The 12,231-nt window shown below is 36.3% G+C and overlaps 1 protein-coding gene across 1 annotated transcript in view; it reads right to left on the bottom strand.

Annotated features, from left to right (window-relative positions):
• The window catches only part of CCDC18 (coiled-coil domain containing 18), a 111,181-nt gene that overhangs the window by 8,121 nt on the left and 90,829 nt on the right, over nucleotides 1-12,231 (bottom strand). Inside the window, exon 29 of the mRNA XM_045199515.2 lies at nucleotides 6,336-6,800. Coding sequence (XP_045055450.2) covers nucleotides 6,336-6,800 — 465 coding nt within the window. The remainder of the gene's footprint in view (nucleotides 1-6,335; nucleotides 6,801-12,231) is intronic.

Raw genomic sequence — 12,231 nt, 5'->3', positions numbered from 1 at the left:
AGGAACAGAATCAGAGAAACGGACATTTCAGTGGGGAGGAGGAATGGAGGAATGGTGGGGGAAGGGTACAAGGAGAAGCAGCATGGGTAGTAAGCATAAGGTAGATAGGGAGAGACAAAAATGCTATGGGAAACAGAGGACTCAAAGAACTCATATGTACAACCCATGGACATGAACCAGGGGGGAACGCTGGAGGGTTGGGGGGAGCAGAGAGGAGGGGGGATAGAGGGAGAAAATTGGGAAAACGGTAATAGCATAATCAATTCAAAATATTTTAAAAATAAAGATAAGGAGAAAATCTTAAAAGTAGCAAGAGAAAAGGAGACAGTTACCTACAAAGGAGATCCCATAAGACTGTCAGCTGACTTCTCAAAAGAAACCTTGCAAACAAGAAGGGGCTGGAAAGAAGTATTCAAAGTCATGAAAGGAAAGGACCTACATCCAAGATTACTCTACCCAGAAAAGCTATCATTTAGAATGGAAGGGAAGATAAAATGCTTCCCAGACAAGGTAAAATTAAAGGAGTTCATCACCACCAAGTTATTATATGAAATGTTAAAGGGACTTATCTGAGAAAAAGTAGATCAAAAATATGAATAGTAAAACGACAACAAATTCACAATTATTAACAACTGAACCTAAAAACAAAAACAAACTAGTCAAACAACTAGGACAGGAACAGAATCACAGAAATGGAGATCACATAGAGGGTTATCAGAGGGGAGAGGGAGTGGGGAGAATGGGGGAAAAGGTACAGGGAATAAGAAGCATAAATGGTCAGTATAAAACAGACAGGGGGAAGTTAAGAATAGTATAGGAAATGTAGAAGCCAAAGAACTTATATGTACGACTCATGGACATGAACTAAGGTGGGGGAATGCTGGTGGGAGGGGCGATGCAGGGCAGAGGGGCATAAAGTGGAGAAAAATATAGAATAATTGTAATAGCATAATCAGTAAAATATATTTTTAAAAAATTTAAAAAAAGAACCCCTGGGTTCAATTCCTGGCTTTGCCCCTTATTAACTGTAATATTGGGTAAGTTATTTCTCTTTTCTGCACCTGTATTATCTCAATAGAAAAGTAAGAAGAAGAAGAATACCCTCAAAAAAAAAAAAGAAAAGAAAGAAAGAAACAAGAAAATCCCAAATAACCTAACAATACCTCTTAAAGAACAAAAAAATACAACAAATGCAGCCCAAGTCAGAAGAAATGAAATAATAAAATTAGAGCAGAATTAATTCAATGAAATACAGAACAAAAACACATTAAAAATTAATGCAGTAGACAGCTGGTTCTTTGAAAAGATTAATGAAATTGACAAATCTCTGGCTACACTCACTAAAGAGACAAAAGACTCAAAATCTGAAATAAAAGAGAAGTTACGATGGACACCAGAGAAATACAAAGGATAATATATGAACACTATGAAAGACTATATGCCATCTAATTCAACAACCTAGAAGAAATGGACAAGTTCTTAGAAATATATAACCTTCCTAGAATGAATCACAAAGAACTGGAACATTTAAATGGACCAACCAACAGTAGGAAAATTGGAACAATTATCAAAAACCTCCCCAAAAGTAAAAGTCCAGGATCAGATGGCTTCACTAGTAAATTCTATAAAAGCAATCAAGATTTAATATCTATCCTTCCCAAACTCTTCCAATAAATTCAAGAGGCAACACTTCCTAACATATTTTATATGAGGTGAACATTACCCTGAACCCAAAACTGGCAAGGAAAACCCACAGAAAAGAAAACTACACACTGATATCTCTCATGAATACAGATGCAAAAATCCTAAACAAAATACTGGCAAATCAAACACAACAACACATTAAAAAGATAATACACATCACAATCAAGTGGGGTTCATTCCAGGGACACAGGATGGTTCAATATATATGTAAACCAATCAATGAGATACACCATATTAACAAAATAAAAGATAAAATCATACATCATATCAATAAATGCAGAAAAAGCATTTGACAAGATACAACATCCATTTATGATTAAAACACTAGATAAAATAGGTTTAGAAGAAAAGTACCTCAACAAAATAAAGGCTACATATGACAAACCCTCAGCTAATATCATAATCAATGGTGAAAAACTGAAAACTTTGCCTCTAAGATCGGGAACAAAACAAGAATGCTCACTCTCACCACTGTTATTTAGCATAGTCCTGGAAGTCCTAGCCAGAGCAATCAGGCAAGAGAAAGAAATAAAATGCATCCAAATTTGGAATGAATAAAATTATCACTTTTTCAGGTGACATGGTTCTTTATACAGAAAACCTTACCAACCAAAAAACTATTAGAAACAATAAACATATACAGTAAAGTTGCAGGATACAAAAGAAATGTACAAAAATCCACTGAGTTCCCATATATGAACAATAAAATTTCAGAGAAAGAAATGAAAAAAAAAATTTTTTTTGCAATTGCAACAAAAATAAAATGAAACACCTAGGGATAAACTTAACAAAGGATGTGAAGACCTATATACTGAAAATTACAAGGCATAATTAAAAGAAAGTGAAGAAGACACAAAGAAATGGAAAGGTATTTTGTGTTGACAGATTGGAAGAAACAACAGAGTTAAAATGGTCATACTACCCAAAGCAAAATACAGATTTAATGCAATCTCCATCAAAATCCTAATGGCATTCTTAAAAGAAATAGAACAAAAAATCCTCAGGTGTGTATGGAACCACAAAAGACCCTGAACAGTCCAAGCAATCCTGAAAAATAGAACAAAGCCTAAGGAATCACTCTCCTTGACTTCAAAATTTAACAACAGTAATCAAAACAGTACGATACTGGCAGAAAACAGACAGAGAACAATGGAAGAGAATTGAGCGAGAGCCCACATGTGCACAGGCAAATAATTTTTGATAAAGGAACCAAAAACATACAGTGCAGAAAAGAAAGCTTCTTCAATAAGTGGTGCTAGGAAAATTGGAAAGCCACATGCAAAAGAATAAAATCAGACTGCATTTTGTCACCATATGTAAAAATTACCTCAAAATGGATCAAACAGCTAAATACGAGGCCTGAAACAATAAATTACATAGAAGAAAAACAGGTACTAAACTTATGGAAGTTGATCTTAGAGAGGATTTTACGAATTTGACCTCAAAGGCAACAGAAGTAAAATAAAAATAAATGAATGGGACTGTATCAAACCAAGAAGCTTCTACACAGCAAAAGAAACCATCAGCAAAACAAAAAAGGAACCAACCAAATGGGAGATATTTGCAAACGACATTTCTGATTAAGGGTTATCCAAAATATATAAAGAACTCATACGACTCAACAACAAGAACAAAAAATCCATTTAAAAAATGGGCAGAGGATCTGAACAGACACTTCTACGAGAAAGACTCACAAATGGCCAACAGATAAATGAAAAGATGTTCAACTACACTAGCTATTAGGGTATTGCAAATCAAACTACAATGAAGTACTACCTCACACCTGTTAGAAAGGCTGTTATCAACAAGACAAGTAATAACAAGTGTTGGAAAAGTTGTGGAGAAAAAGGAACCCTCATTCATCGCTGGTGGGAATGTAAAGTGGTACAACCACTATGTAAAACAGTATAGAGGTTTCTCAAAAAATTAAGAATAGAATTACCATAAGACCCATCAACCCCTCTTCTGCGTATCTTCTCGAAAAAGTTGAAAACATTTATTCATATAGAAATATATACCCCTATGTTCAGTGCAGCATTACTCATGGTGGCCAAGACATGGTAACAACTCAAGTGTCTTTCAATAGGTGATTGGATAAAGAAGATGTGGTACATATATGCAATGGAATACTACTCAACCATAAAAAAGATGACCTACTGCCATTTGTGACAACATGAGTATCATGCTAAACAAAATAAGTCACATAGAAAAAGTCAAAAACCGTATGATTTCATTCACATGTAGGATATGAAACTGAAAGCAACAAATGAACACACAATCCAAACAGACAAAAAGTCAGACACAGACAACAGTATGGTGGTTACCAGAAGGAAAGCAGAGCAGGGGACCTAGTAAAGGGTAAAGGGGGTCTACTACATAATGATAAAAGGAGATACGCCTTTGAGTGGTGAACACACAATGCAATATTCAGATGATGTATTACAGAATTGTACACTTGAAACCTATCTAATTTTATTAGTGTCACTCCAATAAATTTAATGAAAAAAAACCAAAAAATTATAACTTCAGCCCTGACTGGTATAGCTCAGTGAATTGAACATGGGCCTGAGAATCAAAGGATCCCTGGTTCAATTTGCAGTCAGGGCACATGCCTCGGTTGTAGGGCAGGTCCCCAGTTGGGGACACAAGAGAGGCAACCACACACTGATGTTTCCCTCTCTTTCTCCTTCCCTTCCCATTTCTCTAAAAATAAAATTTAAAAATCTTTTAAAAAATTATAACTTCAGTCTCATACTAATCTCTCTCATTTGTCATCTCCACTTGGACATCTAATAGAAATCTCAAATTTAATATATCTAATAAAATCAAATTCTTGATTCTCTCTTTGCCTTCAAATCTGCTCATCTCCTAGTATTCCCCATCTCAGCCAATCAGCAAATGCTCAGTTACTCTGGCCAAAATCTGTGTAGTCTTTCTTGACTTCTATTTCACTCCAAACCTACATCAAATCCTGTTGGCTCTACCTTCAAAACATATCCAGAAATTGAACCATTCTCCACAGTTCTACATCTATCTTCCTGCCTATTCAAAATCATCTCCTGCCTGGATTATTACAAGTAGCCTCCTACATGGTCTCTGCTTTTGTCCCTTTATCATCCATTCGTCATAAAGCAGCCAGATTGATCCTTTAAAAAATAGATCTTCATGTCACATCCCTAAGAAGAACTCTCCAATGGCTTCCCAACACACTTTGAATAAAATCCAAACATCTTTCAGGAACTACAAGACCCCTAGGACACCCCCCAACATTATGTTTTACCATATCTCTTACTATTTTCCCTCTTGTTTACACCAAACCAGCCACACACATCCTTGCTGTTTTTTGACCATGCCAGGCAGGCTACCACCTCAGCATTTTAGTACCCGTTGTTCCCTTTCCTCCAATGCTCTTCCTCTAGATACCGACATAGTTAGTGACTTCCTTACTTCCTTCAGGACTCTGATCAAATGTCGCCTTCTTAAGAGGTCTTTCCTGACCACTTTATCTAAAATAGTACCCCTGTCACACTGTATCTTCTTACTAACTTTGCTTCATAACACTTATTTTCTCACCTGGCTTTGGAACATATGCCTATTTACTTGTCTATTGATAGTCTCTCCACTAAAATTTAAGTTCTGTTTGGATAGGTTCTTGGTCATTTTTTTTTATTTCTATAATCCCAGTGCCTGATTATACAAATAGATACTCAATAAATTATAAAGTAATTAAATGGCTAAATAAATGATATACAATAAACACAACTGTAATATTAAAGGCTAGATAAAAACATTTTATCAGGCTTTTATAGAAGATTGTCTTAATTATTATACCACAATTTCATAATGTGCAAATTTTGTTTTACCCACAATATTATTACATTTATATAGTTTTCTACTTATAAGTAGTAGATTAAGCTCTTTTTAATGTAAGGAATGAATATGAAGAAATAAAAAGAAACTCCAAAAGTTTTTGTCTTGGATCCACTCTAAAACCACTTTTTAAATTGATTAGGCCACTAAACCTATTTTAATTTGTTTGAAAATGAGGAAAATAAGCACTTAAAAAAAGCTAAATTACCTGGAAGAGATTCTTTATTTCCATATGCAAACTATAGATTAAATGCTTATACACAATGTTGAATGTAGTAGCAATAAAGTTGCCTATACAGGCTGATATGCTCAAAGAATAAAGGGAATAGATAATTCATGTGAATGAGATATTCTGAGCCACTGTGGAAGTTTATGAACAAAACACAAGTTATTTTAATTTTTACTAGAATGGTTTTCAGGAAGTCTCGAAACAATCTAATTTTCAAGCTCCAAAGACATTTTTTAATATTCTAGAGTTAAAAATACTTTCCTAACATGAGGAAGAATCAGTTCTTTAATGAAACATAGAGATTATATTTAATCAAAGATATTTGATTAAAGGCTATTTTAACAAAAGTTACTTTTTCAAAGCTAAATTTTCAATTCTACTTGTCTGTTGTTAAAAGCATTCCCTGCTTTTTGTACTTACAATATTTTACATCACCTAATGGCATGCTTCATTTAAATATATGAATTTTCTACAATAAAATGACATTCAGTAGAGACAAATTATTATAACTTCCAATGTATGAAATACATACCTGAGTTAAACCAGCACCTGTTTGCATAGAAGACTTTTTAAATAGTCTCACTTCTTTGTTTATGTATCTTAGCATTCCACTAAGAGTACTGAAGTCATTATTCTCAGAGCTGTCATCTTCCAGGTCATATGTGAGAGGTTTAAATGAGTCTGACTGGGTGTAAGTCAGATCCTTCTGGCTTTCTTCTAATGTTGAAGGTTGTTCTAATTGCATTTTTTTTAAGTCCTGTAGTAATTCTTCAGAAAGATCTTCATCACGAGTTTTAAAACTAAGGTCACTGGCACTGATAGAGCGACGCAGTTTTCTACACTTGAAAAAAGCTGTGTGAGCATATTTAGCAAATTTTGGATCTTGAATGCCAGGAATAATTGCTACTGGAGATGAAAATGGGGCTGGTAGAAATTTGATGTCTTCTGCCTTTTCATGTCTAGAAATTTTGGCTTGTAATCTGGTTAATTCTGATTCCTGTAGAAAAATTGGTACACAGTAGATGCTCAATACACTTTGTTAAGTGAATTACTTAGAAAATCACAGACTCTTATCAGTCATCTAAGTCAACCTTCCTCCCAGTACAGTAATGCCTTTTATAACAACTTATCTGGGTTTTCCCAGCTCTTTTCAACCCTTCACTTTTGGACAATTACATAATTTCACTTGAAGTATGTTTAAACTATCCTAAGTAATTCCATAAAAAAACCAGATTTCCCTTAAAGAATTTTTTTCTTCTTGGTGTTAATGGCAGTATCATTTTCTAGTCCAGACTTAAATCTTGCACCTAAAAATTTCTCTACAAAAGTGTAAAGATACACTATCTTTTGTTCTTCTAACATACATACACACACAAAAAAACAACTCTCTTCAGAATTTCTATTAGGAAATAAATGTATATTAGCTACTACTCTGCTTTATATGTCCTCATTACAAGAAAGCTTTAGTATGCTAGACATTTTTCAAAGAAAAGTCTTTAATGAAATGATTAATAATATTTAATAAATCAATCCTTATTAAATGAACTTTTCATTTTTTTTATTTTTTTATCCTTCATTTGGGTCTTCTGGTCCAATTAGGGGATCCTAAGAATGAGACTGCATACATTAAAAAATCATACTGCCTAAGAAAGTTAAGACATTTTAATTTTAAAAATTCAATAATATATGTAGTGGTCTCCAGTTCAAATACATTCTCTTCTTATGAGTATCCATAAGAAATAAATTTCTAAATCAGCTACTTTTAATCTGATACACTATTTTCCTAAAAATACTGTTCGTAACTGTCATAATCACAGTGTACACTACAAAATGAAAGTTTAACGTATATTTCAGTTCTTTGATGTCTTTGTATCACTTTACCTAGATTAACTTTATAAGTGGTTAGACAGCCTTTTTTTTGTAGTAAGTCTTGTATTCACACTTATAATTAAAATTAATGAAGTAGCTATAGAGTTGGTATATATAAGGGTTATGTGGAGAGTTTTTTCTTTTATCTTCACCAGAGGACATGCTCATTAATTTTGGAGAGAGGGGAAGAGAAGGCAAGAGAGAGGGAGAGAAACATCAATGTGAGAGGGAAAAAATGATTAGCTTCCTCTTGCACACACCCAGCTGGGACTAGACCTGCAACTCAGGAATCGAACTTCGTAACTGGGAATCGAACCGGCGATGACAGCTAACCAACTGAGCCACACTGGCCAGTGAATGCAGGGAGTTTTGTTTTGTTTTTAAACTCGTGCGTTATCCAGCTACAATTGAGAAATGTAGTATCTCAGAAAGTAGGATTCCATTTAACTTACAGTTTAACATCTAACTTTTATAATAAAATGTACTATACTGAATACATTAAACATCATTCAACTTTTTTCTTAAGACTCACAGAAGGTCACTGTTGTAATCATTATTGTAGCATACCATAATATAATGATATCTTTAGGGCTCTCAGAAAATGGTCTTAGCTTTGCTCTGGCTCCAGTTGCACTCAAATACTAGCCATTTGTTAGGGTACTAAAGGAAGTGAGATGGAAAGATCAATTGCTTCAAATACTGTTATTCTCCTCTCTCTCACCTCTGTTTCTGTTCTCTGTATTTAATGTTGCTATTAATGGAAATGCTTTCCATTATTTATAGCTACTTCTAATTGTTACAGTTATGCCAGCTTCTGCTCTTCTATTAGTTTTTCTTATTTCTTTCTCTCTTATTCTCTTAAACTCCTTTTCAGTCTAGATTTAGAGCCAATTCACATTGACTTTGAGAGCTAGTGTCAGAAAACAAAGAAATTCTATTTTCTGACTGGAATATTAGCTAATCATGGTACATGGTCTACGAGCTCTATATGTATAGTTCATTTTATAATTGCCGCTATTTTGGTAATTTTCAAAGTAGTTTAACTTAAAAACTTCTGAATAATAGATAAGGGCAATACAATTGTATTTATTTCACTGATAATATCTAACAAATAGGCAGAGATAACTACTGTAACAAGAAACACCCAACACAGAATCTTTCAAATTTTAGCCAATTTTTCACAGTGAAGTTTTATAATTCTGTATAAATGTTATAAATCCCCAGAATACTAGGTATGTTAATGTTTCAATAAAAGCAGAGTGTTCAACCAAAACATACTTTTAGATTTTGTCTACTCAGCTTTCCTCTGGTACTGTGCATATCAAAGTATGTTATATAAGAAATTTAGTGCTCAGCTTAGTAACTAGAAATATTCTAAGGTATTATTTGACTGAGATTTTTGGTTTTTCAGTAACTTCCATTTTGGTATAAAATCATTTATTTTTATAACTAACAATGGGATTGTTCTTTATTTTAAGGTCTTGACTGACCATGTTAAACATACATATTGGCAATTTTCAACTAATATTAAAATTTTTATCTCTATACATTAATCTAATATTAATTTCAAATTCCAGAATAAACTGCCATTATCAGCAGGGGTAAATAAGTAGCAATGGGCTATTTGAAAAAAGACATACATACTCAAGTCCAGTAAAAAAAATTTTAATACAATCTTGCATTTCCTACTTTATGATTTTTAAAGGAACTTTAGTGATTTTGAAAAATGCTCCTACTTTTTAAAGATATCAATTATAAAACCCTCTAAAGTAAACATTACGATTAAGTCTGTATTTGTAAAAGTTCAAGCCCAAGATGGCAACATAGGAAGCTCCTCCCGTGACACGCCAAATCTACAACTACACAAGGAGCTATAAACCCCATGCCCATCATAAAGCCGTACAATGGCACTGACCACCAGACTCCCAGGTTCTCCCTGAAGAGTAAAGGGTTTGGACCTCAAATCTAGCGCTCCAACTTTTAAGACTCCCACCTAAGGGACGGCCCTCAAAACACCTGGCTCTGAAAGCCAAAAGGGCTTGCATCCGTAAGACTATAGCAAACAAAGAAACAGTTACCAGGCTTGCAAGAATGGACCATGGTTATACCCAAAGGACTCAGCAAAGCAGCAGGCAAAAAAAGCCATCTCCCAGTCATTCCCTGAAAGGAGCCCATTTTTATACTTCAAAGGCTGTTGCCTGAGGGTCAGACTGTGATCCTTTCCAGAGATGGGGGAAGCTGATGGACACATCCTCTGTCTTCTCCCTTGAGTCTGCTTCAAATTGCCAGTATCTCCTTGGAAGGAGCTTGTATACATGTCTGGTGCCCCAGGTTTTGAAGCTGCTGCCCCTGGGACAGACCCTTGGATTGTATGGCTCTGACAGCCAACTCATGCATTCATGAGTCCAACAGAATATAGCAAATAAAGCAGCAGCTCTTAATGGACACAGGAGCAATCCCTTGTAGCTATATACATAGGCCCAGTGCTGACGAAGCAGGCAAAAGGCCCGTATCCAAGTTTCTCCCTGGAAGACCCCTGACGACATACTTTTCCAAATGCTGCCTGAGAGCCCAGCTTCCAGTCAGCCTGGATGGAGGATCTTCCTCTTCCAGATACTGACAGGTCTTAGCACATCCTTAGCTACTGAGAGCCACTAACAGCAAAGAATGCTGTTTGGACAATCACAAAGGTTTAAAAGACAAAAGAAGCTCGGGCCAGGCTGAATGATAAAATACATCTCCTGCATGAGACCACTCTATTAAGACTAGGGAAAGTAGCTGTTTTAACTAATGCACAGTAACCAACACAGAGAGTCAAGAAAAATGAAGAAACAGAAGAATGTGCTCCAAACAAAAGAATAAGCTAATACTCCAGAAACATATCCTAATGAAACACCTGGTAGAAAATACCTAAGAAACACCTAAAGAGGTGATTTACTTGACAATGAGTTCAAATAACCATCATAAAGAGGCGTACCAAAGTGAGAATAATGAACATATTGATAATTTCAAAGAGACAAAAAATACCAAACAGAAATCAGAGAGTAAAGAATACAAAAATTGAACTGAACAATTCAGTAGGAAAGTTCAACAAAAGACAAAATCAAGTAGAAGAAAGGAGCAGTGAACTCAAAAAGAAGGCAGTGGAATTCAACCAATCAAAGAAGCAAAAATAAAAAAGAATAAAAAAGTGAAGTTAGCTTAAGGAACTAATGGGAACCATCAGGCAAATGAACATACAAATTACAAGGATCCTAAAGGAGAGGAGAGGAAAAGGCAGGCACTAAGCTTATTCAAATAAATGGAGGACTTCCCAGTCAAGAGAGAAATTTAGGTCTCCTCACATAACCACATTGAGATTACAACTAAACTATAGGAAAACCATCACTCTGCACTGTTAGAAATTGAGTTGAACAGAAGTCTGACAACTATGGATTAAAGAAACCACATCCATCCAGACTGGTAGGAGGGGCACAGATGTGGAACATACTGATCCCATATCCACATGTGGTAGATGAAAATTTGGGAGGAATATCTCAGGAGTGAGGAGTCCCAGCCCCATGCTAGGAAACCTAACCCAGGGTTCCAGTGCCAGGAAGATAAGTACCCATATCTCCTGGCTACAAAAACCAGCAGGGATTTAGTCAGTGGAAAAAACTTCTGGAGCCCCAAGCAGTTCCTCTTAAAGAACCCACACACGGACCTAATCAGACTCACTCCTGGTAAGTTCCAGCACCGGGGTAGCAGCTTGAAAGGCACCAGTGGCATAGGGGGAAGAACTGAAGTGTGGCATCAAGGCAAGACACAGGGGACACCTTTCTCCCAGAAGAAAGGCAGGCAGAAGCCAGTGTTTCTTTTCTGAACCTTCTCACCACAGAGCCACAAACCCAGCAGATGGGTGCCATATCTAAGATTCCATCAACCTGGCTAACACTGTTTGCCCTGCTTTGGAGATCCCCTGAACCTCCAGCCCACCCAATTTATGGGCCCAACCAAACTGTTAACAGTGTCTTTTCCATATGAATGGCTGGTCTTGGCTCATGCTTCATAACTTCCTAAATCTTCTCAAACAAGCAACAGCAGGCCTCGGTAAGCCCCCAGCCCCTATACCTTTTGCTAAATGGCTCCAGGCCCAACAGTAGTCACAGCTAATCTAGGTTCACTGCTTGGCTTCTCCTGGGAACCTCCCAGCCCAGCACAACTAGCAGCCATTTGCAGATTGCTTTGCAGCTCATGCAGAGTTGCCCCAGGGAAAACACAAGTGGGGACTGACCTACGAATGCACCATCAGGGAAACCTCAGAGCATGCGTAGCCAGTGGACATTTATGGACCACCGTGGAACGCTACGACCCTGCCCCTGCACAGTCGATCCTCATGGAGGGTAGAGATTGGTGTTCAGTGCTCATAGCCAGTCCTTGTGGCTGACTGGCCTGGGTAAACCCCTACCACTGACCTGCCAACAGCAATCAAGGCTCAACCACAAGGGGAGGGTGTACTCAGCCCACACGAACGGTGACCCTCGAGTACACAGCATGGGTGATATGGGAGACTGTGCCAA

Source organism: Desmodus rotundus, chromosome 3 (assembly GCF_022682495.2).
Source record: "Desmodus rotundus isolate HL8 chromosome 3, HLdesRot8A.1, whole genome shotgun sequence".
NCBI lineage: Eukaryota > Metazoa > Chordata > Mammalia > Chiroptera > Phyllostomidae > Desmodus > Desmodus rotundus.
This window is presented reverse-complemented; position numbering and strand designations above follow the sequence as displayed.